Genomic DNA, 18,305 nt, shown 5'->3' on the forward strand with positions numbered 1-18,305 from the left:
CTATTTTACATAGCATAGCCTCTGGATAGCTTTTATCACTTGCCCAGATGGTGTTTGGCCTATGTATTTTAGTGGAATGGTTTATTTTCTCCTTGATAGGTTTCAAATGCAGAAGAAAACATTATACCCGTCTATCTGCATTTGAGTAGAATACAAACTGACTAATAGATAAACATTCTGTGTGAAAGTAAATAGCCTTAAAGTATACTGCCTTCACATTCCATTGATCAGCTCAGTCAGCAAAGTTTTCCATATTGTCACTAATGTTCTAAATATTTTGGTAAGAAGCATGCCAGAAATGAGTATTTCCATACATAAGGTCATTATGAACTACCTCTTGAATTTCTATTGATCCTTCAACTCAAGTAGTTTCCTTCACTTCAACCTTTTTGTCCCGTTTGCAAATGTTACAGCAGTTGTGAAGAGAATTAGGGGCTGTTAAGTGGGCTGGCTCAGTCCCCTGGTCAGATGGCATGGGATTTGGACTGGCTCATTACCTTACCTTCATTAGTAGCCTTCTCCAAATTCTTAGCAGTCTAACAGAGGCCAAGAGTATGAAGCCTGCATTACTCAGTTGTACTATCATTGATTGTACAAGAATGTATATACTTCTGAGGACGTGGAACCCAGCCCCCACCCCAAGGTCCAGAAAGGATGGTCAGAAAGGAGCTCATTATTAGGCTAGTCCATACAAGAGCTCATAATGCCACCATGCAGAATCAAAGACTCACAGGAGAGTAACAACTATGCAAAGGTCAGCCTATCTTCCCCAACAGATCTTCATTTCTTCGGCATGCCCAATTTCCTAAGAGATCAAATCCTAGAATTTGTGAGGCTAAGTGAAATTCACACATAACTTCAGCTTCTGCCTAAATACATGGATTTTGACCACTCATATGACAAAGTTGGTTTTGTTTTAAGTTATTTAAAGCTAAAAGGCAATATGCATGACTTCATTTTCAGTTTTATAAATGAGTGTAAAACACAATAGTGCAGTCATATATTTGGCATTAACTATTAGGAGTTCCCCCCCCCCAAAAAAAAGTGGGTCAATATTGGATTTTCCAAAGTTGTCTAAATAAGACCGGGTTTGTCAAAACTTGCCAGTTGCTTTCATGTGAACACAGCATGTTGGCGGAAATGAAATGCAATGTCTAAAAGACAGAAAATAGGTCAGGCTGTGCAAAAGTAAACTTGTCAGTGAGATCAATATGAACCTATAAGTTAATGGGGATATTAGAATTTCCTTACAATAATAGCTGTGCAGGGTAGAGCCAGAACAGGACCGTAGTGTTTATTCACTTGTGAAAAGCAAAGGACATACTTAAATAGTATTTTCTGTATCCTTAATGAAAGGCACTGCTTTTTAATATGGAAAATTTATATGTAAGCACAGTTTTAATTGATAAAATATTACGGTAAATTAAATTCTGGTTCATTCACTCAGATTATTCAACATGAAAAATGAGAAAAAAGGGAGTAATGACTAAGAAGTCCATCAGAGCTTTCTTTATGTTAAGTGTTTCAGTAATTTGACATTGTGGGTGAAATCAGTAAAAATTTTTGAAGGAAAAAAACAATAACAGAAAGACCTTTCTTGGGGCTTCTCATTGCATTTATTTAAAATTTTTAAAAATGTACATCACTTTTTGAATACATAAAACGCCAGTGCTTTGCAACAGTTTTGCTACTGCATCTCTCAGTTGAAAAGGGGAAGAAAAAAAAAAACCAAGAAAAATACATTAAAAAAGCAAGGCTGTTCTGCTTATGCACAGGCAGAGGCTTTAGAAAGCTGCAGCCTACACTGTCTGCTCAGAGGCATCGCCGAACGTCAGTCAGCTATCATGAGAAGTTGCACATAAAGCGTCAAAGGATACAAAGAACATCTTGGTGGGGTGCAGGAGAGGATGGGAAATGACAAAAAATACCCCCTATGCTATCGGGCAGGGGTGGACTGAGATGGAAGTAAGGATGAAGGCTGATGTTTTCAGAAACTAGATTCATGGGAAAAGATGGAGGAAAAAGTAACATGTTTGGGAAACTATAAGGGGTGTGTGTGCTCGTGTATGTGTGTGTGTGTCCCTTTCCAATTTCCTACTTTTTGTCTAAGAGAAATGTAACAAAACTGAGGTAGAAATAAATGTAGGAGCACTACAGCACAGATTTCAAAATGAGAAGCAAAATTGCACTGACAAGAGAGGGATCAAAAAGGAGGAGAGGGGATGTACAGTTTCTTTGTGGATATACATATATATATATGTATATATATATATGAATATATATATGTTGGTTGGGTTTTTTGTATTTAATTATTTGTTTGTTTTGGTTGCTATCTTCTGCATTCTGTCAAACATCACGGTGAGCCTAGAAGCTAGATTAGTGAACAGAATGACACCATTCCCAGCAGTTTTAAGAGATAACTTGCACCACCACCACCACCACCACCACTACCACCTATGCAGTAAAAGGCAGTCCTCGTTTTCAGGTACTGTGACTTTCAGGGTCCTAAACAGGTCTTGTGACGGACTGTTTTAGACACTAACACAAGCGGAAAAGTAGCTTTCCATTAACCAGTGTACCTTTTAAGAACATTTTCACTTAATATCAAGGAGCAATGTACGACGAACTCTTGCAGTTATTGACATAAAGAATTATTCTGCTCAGGTTAATTCCCCATAATTAGTAAAAGAACTTTGTTTTAAAATCCTTTTGTTTCTACTTTAAATTGTAAATATTTTCAGTTGTATCACACGTCAGTATTTTTCTGGATACATTCAAAGAAATTTTCCTTGCTATTTTCCAATTGTTGAGGTAAACATACATTTTAATATAAAGTAACATTGAAGCCTATCCCATTACTCTCAGCAGTACATAGTGCTTTCAACACATTCCTTTGAGGTACTGTACAAATCACAATCGCTTTCCTGAGTTTTTGCAGACAAGAACATTAAAAGAAATGAACTGCAGAAATTAAGGTCCAGATTACCGTTACCCTGTTTTACCTGTTCTTAGTTTAATACTGCAGAACAGACAGGATTGAGGAATACTGTTGCTCTTAAAATGGCAAAAATCTGGTTTTCTGTCATAACACAACCGTTCATCTCTTTAGTCCAATAATGTTTGAAGTTAAAGCTCTTTATATTAGCACATGCCACCAATGTAATTGTGAGGCAAACAAAAAATAAAGCACCACTCCAGGCACTTGACAGCAACTAAATCTCGAGAACAGCAGAATGGAATCAACACACGAGGTTCATGTCCTTCTGAAATCAACACACTTGCACCTTGCTCCTTGGTGAGTGTTGTCTAACTTGAACCAAACTGAGCATCAACAGATGCTTTCTGTCATCTGGGGCTTTCAAATTAGAAGCTCTCACTTGATGCATTTTTTTCCTCCACATCTACCCTGACTCTAAAGATGCAATTTAATCGTTGTCTTCCCCAGTACCCTTTTGCGATTTAAACACTACTGGAAAGGGGCTCTAAACCCTATGTAGCAGGTTTTATGTGTGTGTGCCAACATTCATTACATTTTCTTTTTTAAAGAAGTTATCACTGACTGCAACCAAACATTTTGTTCCATTCAACATACATATCAAGCTCTTTTTGAGATATGCTAGGCTGAATCTTGCAGAAAGCATTTTCAAAGTCTTGATATGTAACGGGCCTCAACTGGCTGGGCATAATGGCTGAAAGGTCTGTGGCTGGCATGGCATGGAGGGGGCCCACCGCTGCTTCCTGACACAAATGAGCCACGTCTAGTCCAGAAAAGCCTTCTGTGCGCTGGACGAGCAGTGCAAACTCCTTGTCATTGAGACAGTAATTGTGCTGTGAGAGCAGTTGTACTATTATCTGGTGCCTCGCTGTGCTGTCAGGAAGTGGGATTAAAAGTCGTTTCATGAAGTACCTCCGAAGAGATTCATCTATTTCTTCTGGTTTACTGGTGGCACAAATTACTACGATTTGGTCCTCAGCCGAAGTTAGTACAGTGTCCAGCTGCATCAGAAATTCGGTTCTCATCCGACTGACTGGACTGTGCTCCTCACTCACTTGAGAGGAGAGAAGCATGTCAATGTCACTGACAAAAATCACCGAGGGCTGGCGACACCTGGCCACAAGGAAAGAGGCGTGGATTATTTTCTCTGCTTCTCCTAACCACTTAGCAACTAGTCCAGAACCGGCGATTTTGAAAAATGTGGCCCCCAGCTGACTAGCTATGCATCTGCCCAACAATGTTTTGCCTGTTCCCCGAGGGCCAAATAAAAGGATGCTCCGAGGTAAGGCCGTCAGTCCACTGAATGCATCTGACCTCAACACCGGCCATAAAACCTCCTCTTTAATGACAGCCTTTACCAGGTCGAGACCAGCAATGTCATTCCAGTCCACTGGTGGTCCTTGGGTGATAATCTCGTTGGTTACCAGGTCAATGAGGTGCGTGTCAGTATTCTTCAGTTGCTCGTCCACAGAGTGGTTGGATGAGGTAGCTGCACGGAGTCCAGGGCCTTGCATTGGGTGAGAGAGGAGCTGCCTGTGCTCGTCCCCATGCTCACTCATTACCGGCGACGTGTACTTCCCAAAGGATTCACTGGATCTTGATCCCAATGAATTTTTAGCAGTACTGTAGGAAGGAGGGGTCAGAGCCCTACTGGACTGGCTGCTGAATTTCCTTTGCTGTTCAGAGGACATTAGCTGCTTCGTTGGCTTAAATGCTAAGGATGATGTTTCAGCACTTCTGTCAAAGCCATTCCCCCGATTTGAGTTTGAAATGCTGTTGTCGGGCATTCTGTACATAGGACTCTGCGTAGATCTCTGTTGGCCATAGCTGTAATTTCCGTAACTGGAGTCCATATCTCCTTGCCCTGCCATATAGAAAGCTTTCCTTTTGAGAGAACTCGCGGAACTGTTTGTCAGAGCCGAGGGCGCGATAGGTGTCAAACCGTGACCCTGGTAGGTGTAGCCAGGAACAGTGGTGGGGGGCAGGGGCGTAGGCGCAGGAATTCCTGAAGGCAGGTATGCTGACGGAGGAGGAGGTGCACCCCCAGGGCTGTACCCAGATCCCACAGCAGTCTGAGGAGGATAGCTCGCCGAGGGATAGCTGTAACTGGAGAGGTTAGAAGTCCCATTGTAGCCTGGGACCAGGGCCGGTGGCGGAGGAGGTGGTGGTGGAGGCTGTAGGAGCCCAGAGCTATGCAAAGGAGACGGATGAGGTGAAGGAAGTGCAGGTGCTGGCTGGCTACTGTAAGTAGAATGCAAATATGATCCGTTGTATCCGGGGGCATATTCCTGAGATGGGAGCCCTGCATGAAGACTCGGTACAGTGTGGCTTCCACAGGTACTACTGGAATAACTTGGTTCTGTCAGGTTGCTGGCCACCCCAGGAGAGCTCCCTATACTGGCAGAGACATCTGCTGGAGGGAGGGCTGAACTGACTCCAGCTTTGCTGGCAGTGATAACATCGGGAACACAGTTCATGGGATACACAGCTTCTGAATTCAAGGAAGGCTGCCAGGGTTCGCTTTCATTTTTCCGACCATTCACTAGTCCCGATGGTGCATCTGAGTAGTTGCTGAGTACAGGTCGGTCCACGGGGCCTTCCAAAATGCCGGAATACTTCTCTGCATATTTTTTGAGTAGGTTGGATGCAGTCAGAGCAGATATATCATCATTGGCCCAGGCATACTGATAGGTGCGCTGCAAATGACCTCTGTAGGCTTCCACTTTATGGGCAGGAGACCGAGTGGTTGACGTGATATCAAAGTGCTGTTCTGGCCACTGGGCATGCTCCGGCGTCCACTGCATCTTCAAGCCTAGGGATTTGGGGGGACAAAGTTCATTTACTTAGATACTTATCAAATAACTGTTAAAGCTAGTCTCCCCGAATTCTCCTTACCCGTTATTTTCCATGAATGATAATGACATTGTTAAAAGATTTCCCATACAGTATGTACCTTTTTGCCATGCACTGAATTTCAATCCAGCGCAAAACATAAATTGAATTTAAACAAAAACTCTTCAGAAGATCTATTTTTTCATTTTTAAGTAATAAGCAAATCTATTTCGATTAAGCCTATTAAGTTACTTCCTACACACACACAACACATGCGTATATAGAGAGCGATATATACATATATATGTACACACACATTCCTGTCAGATTAGAATTCAATCACAGATCCTTACAGCAAAATATGCGTATATTTTAAATATCTACAGCGTGATAGTATTAACATGTGCAATATCTGGCTATGCTGTCTCTTCACGTCACAGTTTCTGTTTTATATTTTAACCAATATAAAAATGAGACACAGCTGACAGATCACATCTAGGATACCTCTCTTATTTGGTACTGAACACCTAGTTAGCACAGTATAATGCTCCCTGCGCAGAACAATATGACACAGACATAGCAGGTCATTCCATAATCCAACTCTCATCTAAAGTGGTCCACGACAGTTTCAAATCTGCTTCGTGGAGTGCAGCAAAGCAATCTCCCAGGCAGCGCTCCATCGCTTTCATCGCACAAAGCCTACAACTCGGTATGAATTACAACTGGCTCCTTTCTGCCTCTCAGTTCTGTTGTTGAGTCTCTGAAAAAAAAAAAAAAAACAAGCATCACTTGTCTGTCGGTCTTCTAGCTAGTGTTCGCCCTCCTTCTCTTATAATCCTTCCCTCTGCCTTAGAGGCTGCAAGGTATTGGGAGTGAAGGGGAAAAATACATACACACACATACACACAGAGAGAAAGAAGTGGGGGTCGAGAGGTGAAAGCACAGATAAGAATAGAGAATCTGGATTCTAATTCTTTACATTTCCACGGGAAGTAGTCCGTGGAATAACTTGAGAGAGCACCTCGATAGCAAGATGGTGTGGATAATTTCATTACCTGATAGATTATTAAGTGAATGAAACAACAAGACTATACAGCAGGAATATTTTCTCACTTAAGAGAAAATACTAAGCAGTTGGTATTAGGGATTCATTTGAATTTTAAAGTTTTAACAGACCTTAGAAATGACTACATTTCACAGATTAGGGTACTAGTGCCCAAAGGGATTTACAAGGTCCCCTTGGGGATGCACATATAGTTAGTTACAGACGAGCACTGGAACCCATTCTGTCTCCTGGTGCTGGCTCATCTCATTCTAATCTCTGCTGAGTTAGAACACTTCCTATTCTGGTCCAGCTATATTAAGCAGGCCTCCTTAATCTCTTTTGTATTACCCAAAGTGAATTTTGTAAACTGTCTGGTGCCTTCTGGCAGAGATTCCTTGATAAGAAGGAGGCCTGGTCTAAATGAAGCATCTGTGGCATCAGCTCCCTTCAGAATTACTGTGGTCTATTTTGACAGTTCCTACCCCCTTCTGCTTTTCTCTTCCACCCCTTTGGCTCTTCAATGCCTTATTCTGGCTTCTGACATGGCCAGCTTTGACTTACTGAGCTAAACTGAACACAGCACACAGTTTGGTAACAGAATGGCATGTTGATTCCCTTCTGACTCCTTCTTCCTTGTTTGCAAAACCACTGCACCAGACACTGGAAGTTAATTAGCAGGATGATGCTGTGCTAATTGTGTTAATTTACAAGGTTTTAGTCAAAGAGAATCATGCCAGGGCTGGCACTGCTGTCATGCTTCCGACTTAATGATTAAGAAATACTGAAAACAAGGTGGGAAGGATTGCAGTAATTACACAATAAATGAATAAAGCAACAGGATTCATTTGCAAATATATTTTACTGCAGTTGTACTCATTTGCATTTGGATTTTTTAAAAAGGATCCATGTAGATATTCATTTGCAAATCACCACCTCAGTTAAATTAAGTCTGAATACTGCACAGAGTAACTTAATCAAGATTTATACTTTTTTAGTAAAAACACTAAAGAACTTAGTTCTCCTGTATATGCAACATTCTCCACTTCCCCTCAATTGTCTCAAATAGTAATATGTTTCTCTCTAAAACTTTATTTTTTTAAGTAATCTCATCACATTGAAAAAAATCGTAAAATCCTGACGAGGTGCAGCTTTCATCATTTTACTCAGAGAAACTCTGGGGGTGAGGTAGAGGGAGAACTAAAGTGATATTCTTAATTGTTTCTTCTTTCTCAATCATTACTTTTTAAGGGGGAGGAAAACCACCGCAAAATGGATGAAATGACCGAAACCATACTTAAAGGGGGAAAGATGCAATTTTAATGAAGCAGCATTTCAGGAATCATACTTTCATTAAATTCAACTGGAAATTATTAAGAGCAAATCACCAGGAACCAATCGCAAGTAATCAGTATCTAAATTCTTCTAGTGTCATGGGATTTACTTCAAGTCTTATAAAAAAGGAGAGAATATTAATGTGACTGTAATGCAGAACTGTCTAAAAGACCTACAAATTCATTAGTCCTGTAAACTATTTCCAGGGAATTTCTACTAGGAGTCTTTTTCTTTAAAACACCAAAACACAGTTGAGAAAATAAGAACACATATATTATGAGCAGGAATTTCATCAGATAACAGAAGAAATGTGAATAAATATCCTGAAATATGCTTTCAGAAAGTAATTTAGGAATCACAGGCAATAGAATTTGCCACAACACATTGAGTGTGCAAAGCACTTGCATATGTGTGTGCAACACACACTCATGCACACACGCACACTTTAAAGAATATGGCTTCCTTTCAGTTAGCTGGGTTAGGTCATTGTTGTATTAGTTAACATACGCAACAAACATGATAAAAAAAGAAAATGCCCAACGGGAAAAACAAAACTGTCTTATTTGTAGTAATTATTTTAAAAACAGTAATAGGAAAGCCCTCAACCTCGATTGGCTTAAAATATCTGCTTGTAAATTAATCAATTGTAAAGGATGTGCAAAAAAAAATGACTTAGGTAAAGTTATAATTGCTGTAGAAGACAGGAATCTTTAGTTTAAATAAAATAGGCATTTTCACAGAATATTTCTGCATAGTTTAACTCTAGCAAAACTAATTAAATTTCATAGATTTCTATTTCATCTGAAATTAAGCAAAGATCCTATCTATCAAAATTATTTATTTGGAACAATTACTGGATACACCATCGCCTTTTGATTCTCATGCTATTTTTGGATGTGCTTACCAAGATAATTGAAAGTTTATTTATTGATGCATACTAAGTAACAATAACCTTAGCAAGGCTGCAAAAGGCAAGATTGAGCTTTGATTAAATAACCTTAAGGGAACAGAATTATTCACATCCCCTGAAACACCAGTATTTATTCAGTGCTTTAAAATCATTAATGTTATTTGAAAGCATAATAACGTTAACCATAAACTAGTTCTTAACATGAGTGGGGGCTGAAGAAGTCAGCATTTGGGTTCAGGATATCCTGGAACTGGGAGTATGAGCCCCTTTTCATCAGTTTCTTGATATTTAACACTAACTCGAAATAGGATCAACTTCTTTTTTATTGTTGTTATTGTTGGTGATTTTTCTAATGTGAAATGGAAGAAAAGTCGCAAAGTCAAATGTTCCCTACCCCAAAAACCAAGCTCCATTTGACTGCACTGCTGTCATCTGCTGAGTAATCAGTAGCACTGGCATATCGCTTAACCTAGCACCCAAATAATAAGATGAGTTTTAAAAACAGCTTTTGTCTGGTTTCTCTTTGGAACATGGTGAGAAGAATCTCTCAAACAATACTGTTTTCACATTATCAGAAACATGACTCCAGAACAGTAATTCCCACTGCTGTTTGGAAATAGCATAAATAGATACCATAAAAAAATCAGAAAACAGTAGAAAGTAAAAATAGTTCTCAAAGATAATTGAAAAAATGTTCCAAAACAACAATTTTTATTTTTGAAAGGATCAGAAAATTCTTAATACAGCTGGCAAATTTTGCAACACAATGTGTTTATTTTTAAAATATGTAATTTAATAGAAAATTACTTTTAAGAAAATTTAACATGCTTTACACAAGAATGACAGATACTACAATATATGAAGACTGCACATTTTTTATTGTTATAAGACGAATTTCTATATATAAAAGAACAAGTCTATTTCTCATAAAACTGGGCAGTTTGGGTAGTATTTTCCATTCTTATCATGACCGACCATTTTATGATTTAGATTTAATTATGGAATAGTTGCTGCCTCATTGCTTTAATATCCTCCATTTTGCTCTTTAACTATTTTGAAACAAAACAACTGTGGCATCCTTCAAAGTTCTCTTACAACTGCAAAATGGGAGGAAATTGGAAATAAAAGACTAAGACTTCTAGAATCTACTTTTAGCACACATTCCTAGAAATAAAGCTCTAAATCATTCACTATCCTTACTCCCACCATAAAATGTACATGCTATCCAAGGTCTAAAAAACAAAAAACTGTTCTCTACTACAAGGTTCCCATAGGGCAATTTTGACTGCTAGAGACTATCTTTGTTTGTAGGATTTCCCACACTTCTAAGGCAAGGGACCCGAGGCAAACACTTGCAGGCGTGGCAGGCTTGCTTGCCCTAGGACAGCCACCCTGCATTCACACAGCCTGCAGGACCCACTACACCTATACTCTCATTTGGACTATTATACCTTTAACCTTTCATTATTATTTTAAAAATATTTATATCCCTTTTATATTTTATGTTTATATTTGTCAAGGTTCTTGCTAGAAAACAATCACTCCTGGGGCAAAGAGAATAAAGTAATAGTTTACAGCCTCTTCAACCCACGGATACAACAGACTCCTCATGTATTATATAGAAAGGGTAGAACTAACACATAGACATTCAAAATTTCAGATGGAGAGTGGCACATTCATTGGCTAGCCATACAGGCTTATGCAGTGAAGAATCTTCTCAGAGAGAGCCTACAAGCTCCTGGTGCAGAAAACTGGCCGACTTACTCTCTGCTTATTACTCAAAGGGAATGGTGACGTGGTGAATTTCTGGAGCAGATAGGAAAGCTTCTCCTTTGGTCTACCCACCCTCATTAATCAGAGACCAACTCCACAAAAACTAGTATTACTTGTACTAATCCACTTGACCTGACTCTTCCTCGGTCCCATTTCCTGATAATTCTTAGCCCGGAAATGTGATGTCATATCTAAAAGTAACAGCAAGATAAAAGTGAAGGATAAAAGTGCAGAATGTACATAGTCTCTTTAACTTAATGTGGTTCCATATTCAGAGCACCAGAATTAGAAATCCTTTATAAGCTGAATATGATATGGGGACTAATTTTATTTTGTCAACAACTTTTGTGCCCCTTATGTGTAAAGATTCATGGGTCAAGGCTAAGAAGTTAAATCAAAGGAATATGTTTGCTTACCAGGTGATGAAATCTTTCCAGCTTTTTCTTCTGAATAATTTCACATTCTAAATTTAGAATTAAGAGTCTGTTAAGTTACACTCTTTGATTTTAGGTGTTAAAGCAATTGCATCCAAGCCAGAGAGTGTCCCTTATAGTGTAGTATTTCACTTACTACGGTGTCCTGTGGATTGAGAATTATTTTGTCTAACAGTATTTCATATGGAGTCACTGCTAGATTGCAGGGATAGAAAGGTACTAAAGAAAATATAAAGATGATTCTAGAATTTTGCTTAAAGAATGTGCACTCAGCTGGAGAATTAGACTTTGGGCTTCTCTCCTGTCATCACATAGGTGTTCTAATCATGTTGAAGTCAGTAGGCACATCATACTCACTTTTTTTCAGCTACACACCATGACAATAATGGTATCACATACTTTTTGATGAAGATCACCTGAAGTTGTATTTATGAAAATATTTTTGAACTGTGAACTGCTACACAAATTTTTTTTTGTTATTTTTGAAAAAGCCAAAGGTGCACTAAACACAACACAAAACGAAACTGACTAGAGAGGAAAAAAAAAAGTAAAATTACCCCTAGAATTTATGAATCACTTTTTCTTCAACCGCACAACAGCTACTGAAAGGAAATTTTCCAGTGGGAATGTTGATAATCAGAAAGGTATAGATATTCTTTCATACTCAGCAAAATACAAAGCATGATGTCCTTAATCAAAAAGGTGTCAAAAATTCAAAATGTTTTCACAGTATTTTATTTATTTTTAATGTTTTGACTCAACATTGTAGAGACTGCAACTAAGAAGCCAAGTACTTAGATTTCAGAACCAGTTAAGAATACCTTCAAAGCCCTCAGTCTCAAAATAAGTTATCCAATACTGTCAAATGATTTTTCTCTTTAAATTGCACTTTCACTCCTCAAGACTCCAAAATTATAATACATTTTGCAGCAAATTACTCCTTCCTTTATTCCATCTTATTTGCATAAAGCAGCTCTTTATAAAATCACAAAGGCATTTCTGGCCAAATAGTCCCTGGTAAATATAGTGCAAACACCTCACCCTCTCACAGAGAGAAACTGCCACCTGGCAGCCAGGGCAGCACCCTGCCTGCAAAGGAATTCTGTTTGACCACCACGGGGCTTTAAAAACCCATCAACTTCATAAAAAACAATCTGTATTTCTATAGTTCCCACTTTTAAAAGACAAGCTGAATCTCTTACAACATTCACCCTCATTTTTACCTCTAACAGTTGTCTGAATCTGAGGATCATGCCCCCTTTGGACACAGAATGCCCTTTTTACAGGGTCTGCACTTCCTGTTACATCAGATTATTTTTATGGTACCTGCCAGGTGACATAAGTATTTGAATTTATGACTTCACTCTGAAGCTTCAAGCTCCATTTTCACCTCAGCACTTTTTCTAGCAGTACAGTGCTCCAAAACTTAAGGGAAAAAAAAAGTCACTTTAGAAGAAAATTTTCCCAAGTACTGTTTATTAAATGCATCCCCCTACCCTCTTAATCAGAACACAGGGAAAATAAATAAATTGCTTGTTGACTTAGTTTCACTTGTTCAAAAGCATAAAATGATAGACAATGCCTTCTGAAAGTAACTGGTTTTCAGACTGTTGCTCTTTCAGTTTTCCCCCTGCTCTAATTTGTCAGATGTATTTCTAGTTATTTTTCATATGTCCATCCCTGCCATTCCTGATACGTTCTCTGAATATACTATAAATTCTGCTATCACAAGCCAAAACTTCCTTTAATAATAAAGCAACCCCGTTAGTCAGCGGCATGAGTTTTAGTACAACTTTTGGGAGACTGTTATTTCAAAGTTATGCTTCTTATTTTTTATAGAAAGTTGTTGGGAGGATGGCATCTGGATAAGCCACTGATCTTGTTCTATATGCTGTTTAGGGCTTACATCACCATTTTGAGTCTGTACTCAATGTTGGAGCCACCATGACTTGGACTAGAATACTATATATCCTGTCTTTCAATGAAAGTCATAGGTAGCTTATGATCTACCTCAATTTCCCTAAAATGCACTAAATATTTCTCACAATAATAACATTCATTCATCAAATCATGACCAGATATAAAGATGACTATTTTGCCAATGTTTCATACCGAGGATGAAAATTGGTATGCATGGGTCCCCTAGGTCTTTTTTCTTTACAGTCAAGAGATACAGAAGAGGATGACTTGCATTTATGAGGGGTATAAGTACTTATACAAAACAAATTACATCGATGAAAGAAATATCAGTTTTATATCACTAAGCTTATATTCAATAAATGATTAGGACAGACAGCCTACCTGAGCAACTCAAGAAGTCATAATTATAATTCAAATAAAACTTATTTTTCCTGCTGGGGGGGCTTTAAATTTCCAGTACTTAAATCAAAGTATTCAAGTGAACATGTAATCATATTTACATAAAATTTTATAGGTCAAAATTTAGATTTTTGTGGGGTGGGGGGTAGGTTTTACAAGTTTCTGTGTAAAGATTTCATATAGGGCCTCCCTGGTGGCGTCGGGGTTAAGGCTCAGAACTATCATGCTATTGCTGCTGCGACCTGAGTTCCATCCCTGGCCAGAGTGCTAAGCCACATGGCACAGCAGATGTCTCCTGTCTCACCTGCTGCTTCCCTCAGCAGTATATTTCAGTAGATCTACCTGTTCTGCTCCCCACTCAGTCTCTGGTAAACCTTCCCCCCCTCTCCCTGCACCTCTGGCCCAGACCTTAGTTCTTATATGCATAAATAAATTAAAATAAGTAAATAAATAAATCTTTAAAAATTTTCCATATAATCATCTAAATCAACTAAAACACTGTGTCCAAAAGTCTATATCCTTCCACAATTAATTCAAATGACTATTCATATACATGCAATTTAAAACAAAAAAAGACTGCTTGCTATTTGCAATCTCCATGTTTAATGTTAGGTGTCTTCACTATTGCAAGGGAAAGAGTTCAAAGACCGGTAGATAAAAGGATTTATATCCCCATATTAAGCCAAATGTTATTCTCTTTATGCTACCTCTGTGAATGATTTGAGAGAATTTATAATCAATTTAAATAGTGCTTTGTAAACATTGATTCAAAAGAACACCTGTACACCTATGTCTATTGCAGCACTATTTACAATAGCTAAAACCTGGAAACAACCCAAATGCCCAATAATAGATGGCTGGATCAAGAAGATGTGGCATATATACACAAAGGAATATTATTCAGCAATCAAAAAAGATAAACTCATGCCATTCTTAGCAACGTGGACAGAACTAGAAGGAATTATGCTCAGTGAAATAAGCCAGAAGGAAAAAGAAAAATATCAGATGGTTTCACCTAGAGCAGGAATATAGGGGGACCCAATAAGACATCAGTGTGAAAAAATAGTAACAGTATGAAACACAACAAAGCAAAAGCAGACAATTATAAATCAGAGACATCCTGCAGGGGAGGAGGAGGGAGAGGGATCAGAGGGAGGGAGGGAGGAGCACAGGGGACTGAGGTGATGGTGCACGGGTGCATTGGTGAAGGAAACTCTATGGGGACTACACCTGAGGGGGTGGGGGAAACAAATATTGTTTAAAAATGAAAAATGATGTAAAAAATAAAAATAATAAACGGCTCCCCCCCTCACTAAAAGGCTTATTACTATAAAAATAGGAAAGAAAAAAATAAATACTGCTTTGTAGTTAACCTTTAACGTTGTTACTATATGGCCTTTCATTTCTCATGCCCTCTCTTCTTTTTCCATATACATTTTCAATCCATTAAGGCAATCCACCCTTCCCCTTCCCCCAGTTCTTTTTGTCATACAAAGATCATCAGGACACACCACATATGTCCATAGGGACTGCCAAGGCTAATGAATATGTATGTTCTGTGTCACAACAGAGCACTCCCCTTGTTCTGCTGTATCAACCCTCTTATGTGTGTAAATAACAGGTGAGATGTAGCGTGCAGGGATAAATGGGGTTAACACAACCTGAAAGCCCCAGGCTAGATTCATAGTATCCGGCCTGTATGATTGATCCAGAACTCTGTATGTAAAATCCAAACGCCAGAAGTATTGTTCATTTTCTCTATATTTTGAATTTTTCTTTTTAAAAAGGAATCTGCAGAGATAATAGTTATCATCATCCTAAAAGTCTGAGGTTATTTCAATTGATTCTCAAGACACTGGTGTACCATATGAAATATATTTGCACTTTTAATTAACACAAACCAGACATGGTACCAACCTTGAGTAATGACCTGGCTGGTTATTTTTTCTTGGTTACAATCCTAAAATACTATGCTAACCATTATGTACGTATATAGCTAGTTGTAAATAGATATTTGTCCATGGGTTTTCTATTTCAAGTATATAAATGCAACATTCAATTTAGTTATATTTAAACTGAATTATATTCATTTTTGCCCAACACACCATGCTGACATGGGTCAATAAGCAAATTCAGAATCTTCCAGTCCCCATGACCTTGTGTGAAATGGAATTTGCACTCATCCTCTTTTCTGTATTCTTCTGGAAACTTACTCTAAAAAAGACAGTTTACATAAAACAAAATAGACGATTAAGGCTACTTACTTAAGATTGAGGGCTCTTTCATATAATTAGACAATGGAGTAAGAATAGCATTTACATACATGTATACAACTTTCAACTAATCTCCAGAAAAACTCTGCATATGTTGACTCTAAAAAGTGTAAAGCCCTGACAAAATTTGTTTAGGTTATTTATGCATTTTTCTCTTTTTGGCAATTTGTGCATTAATTTTTAATGCAACAACAAAATAGTATCTTGGACTTTGATAAAAATATTCCATAGTCAGGGCTGGGTGACATAGTGCATTAATTCAGTGTCCTTCACTCCTGGGACCTGTGTATAATTTAGTCCAGCCTGAAGAAAATAACTTTGATCTGAAGGCAGTGGAAAAAGCTACATATGAAATGAGTTTTGGTAGGTTTTGTGTTGTTTCTTCCCTATAAGACAACGCATGAAGATAAACTGCTTTAGAATACAATCAGCACAGTCCAGGATTAAAAGAGCTCTTAGCAGCAACGGGAGTTTCCTCATTTCTACTTTCTCCCCCCTCTGTCCCATTCCACTTCTGGTGGAGTAAACCTGAGCACCACCTATAATTGGGATGCTCTAATTTCCAGATACACAGTTCATTGTCATAATACATTTTTAAAAGAATCTATTCTGAAAATATAGCATAAAAGAGTGGCTTGCATCCCTGACCATCGCTCCCAGAAGCATTAAAATGTTACTAGAGCGCCTAAGTGACAGCAGTGACAGCTTAGTCACTTAAAGGCTTTTTACATTAACAATTTTTTCTTTCAATTTGAGTTGTAATATTCAGGCATGATTTAATAGGTTAGCTCTTAAATACAGCTAAATAACATACTTTTTATATCAGAATTAAATTTAGCATCTCATAAACATCCCATTACACTTTCTGAAATAATAGTGTGCATACATAAAGCTTGGTTTCTTTTTATCCTCTCCCAATATTTATATTCAAAAAAATCAGACTTATAATTATCACGCATAGTGTAACAGTTCCTGTACTGTTATGATTTTAAGTAGAAGATCCATAGATAAAACATAATTGAAAGGTGAGCCTATTAATCTGGAGAATAACCTCTACAAACCAAATAGGAATGAATCATTTTTAAGTCTTCACCTCATTTATAGCTTTATATTTCTAAGGGGAAAAAAAAACAAAACAAAGCAGGGAAACTAAAGGTGACCTTATTTAGACATATTAGTAAGGCAGCCTTTGCTGTTTTAAGCAAACATGATTGTGACTCCACTTTGTCCATCCAGTTTGCCAGTGTGTAAATTGGATGATGACTTGAACAATCCACTCTTCATTAATGAACCGTGGAAAGGAATATAGATATAGAGGTAGTTCTTTATTTTTTTCAGACTGCAGCATCCTATAGCCATATTTCAAAGCAACAAGAAAAATTATATATATATATGCACACATATATGTGTGTATTGCTGTGTGAGTATATATGTGTGTGACTCTGTGTCTATATATATATATATATATATATATATGCACACACACATAAAATGCTAGACAAGCTGTCGTAATTGAAATGAAGTCTAATCAGACTCATTACTGTTTTCAGCAATTTGCACCACCAAAGATGCTTATTAGGTAACTGTGTTTAATAAACCACTCTTTAGAAAAATACCAGTAATGAGCTCTTAACAGCCAATCTTTAGCGTGAATGTAATGTGAAAAGTGTTCCTAGCGCTGAATAGATTTTCACATTTAGTAGTGTCATAATTAAGCTCCATGAATTGGTTGCTGTGATATTAGATTTATTACAATAATCTTTTTTTCTCTTTTAAATATACTTGAAAATATAGTAATCTTCTGTTATAACTGGATTGTGTTCATTGTTCAGTAAATTTTATGCTAGGACCAGGCTGGTCAAAAGGCTTTTCAGCTGAAGATTTGTTAACAGATGATAAGCAAGGATTTTTATAACTGATAATTGATGCTAGTTATCAAGCCTTTCCTCATCACCATCACCACACCTCAGAAAAAAGTCTTCATACAATTTGATTATATATGAAAAGTTACCCAAGATATAAATATATTGTGATCATTAAGAGGAAAACTTACATTACTATCACTAAATTAAAACATGAAAAAAAACAGACATTCTGAAAGGATATGTGAAGAAATGTTGGCCTTTCCTAACAGCTATAAATAACACTATATTTCTCCAATAGATATTGTTCTTAAAAATGTGAACACCATTTTCCTCCTTGATTCTTCTTTCTTATAGCACTATTTACTAAGATCTTAACATTAAAGGACAGTATTGCAGATATGTATTATTTATATGCACTAAGGGTGGCCGTAAGTGTTAGCTAGGTGTCTTATTGATAAGGGCAAAAGAAATGTTACACACCTCTAAGGACAGGAGTTATATCCATGCAAGAGGATGTGTGTGTTAAA

General features: G+C 37.7%; 1 protein-coding gene across 6 annotated transcripts in view; it reads right to left on the bottom strand.

Moving 5' to 3' along the window:
• Positions 1-1,597: 1,597 nt before the first annotated feature.
• Positions 1,598-18,305, bottom strand: part of FIGN (fidgetin, microtubule severing factor) — a 121,192-nt gene continuing 104,484 nt past the window's right edge. For 4 of the 6 annotated variants that reach the window (XM_054699790.1, XM_054699789.1, XM_054699792.1 and 1 more), the window contains exons 2-3: positions 6,332-6,587; positions 1,598-5,807 (exon numbers count right to left, since the gene is read on the bottom strand). In XM_054699790.1, the coding sequence (XP_054555765.1) occupies positions 3,553-5,807; positions 6,332-6,434 (2,358 nt within the window). In that variant the 5' untranslated portion in view covers positions 6,435-6,587 and the 3' untranslated portion in view covers positions 1,598-3,552. Of the gene's footprint in view, positions 5,808-6,331; positions 6,588-11,303; positions 14,072-18,305 lie in introns of those variants that run through there. The other 2 variants (XM_037523429.2, XM_054699793.1) reach the window with 2 other exon arrangements.

The sequence above is a fragment of the Talpa occidentalis genome, unplaced genomic scaffold (genome assembly GCF_014898055.3).
Source record: "Talpa occidentalis isolate TD23 unplaced genomic scaffold, MPIMG_talOcc4v2.1 talOcc4.3, whole genome shotgun sequence".
NCBI lineage: Eukaryota > Metazoa > Chordata > Mammalia > Eulipotyphla > Talpidae > Talpa > Talpa occidentalis.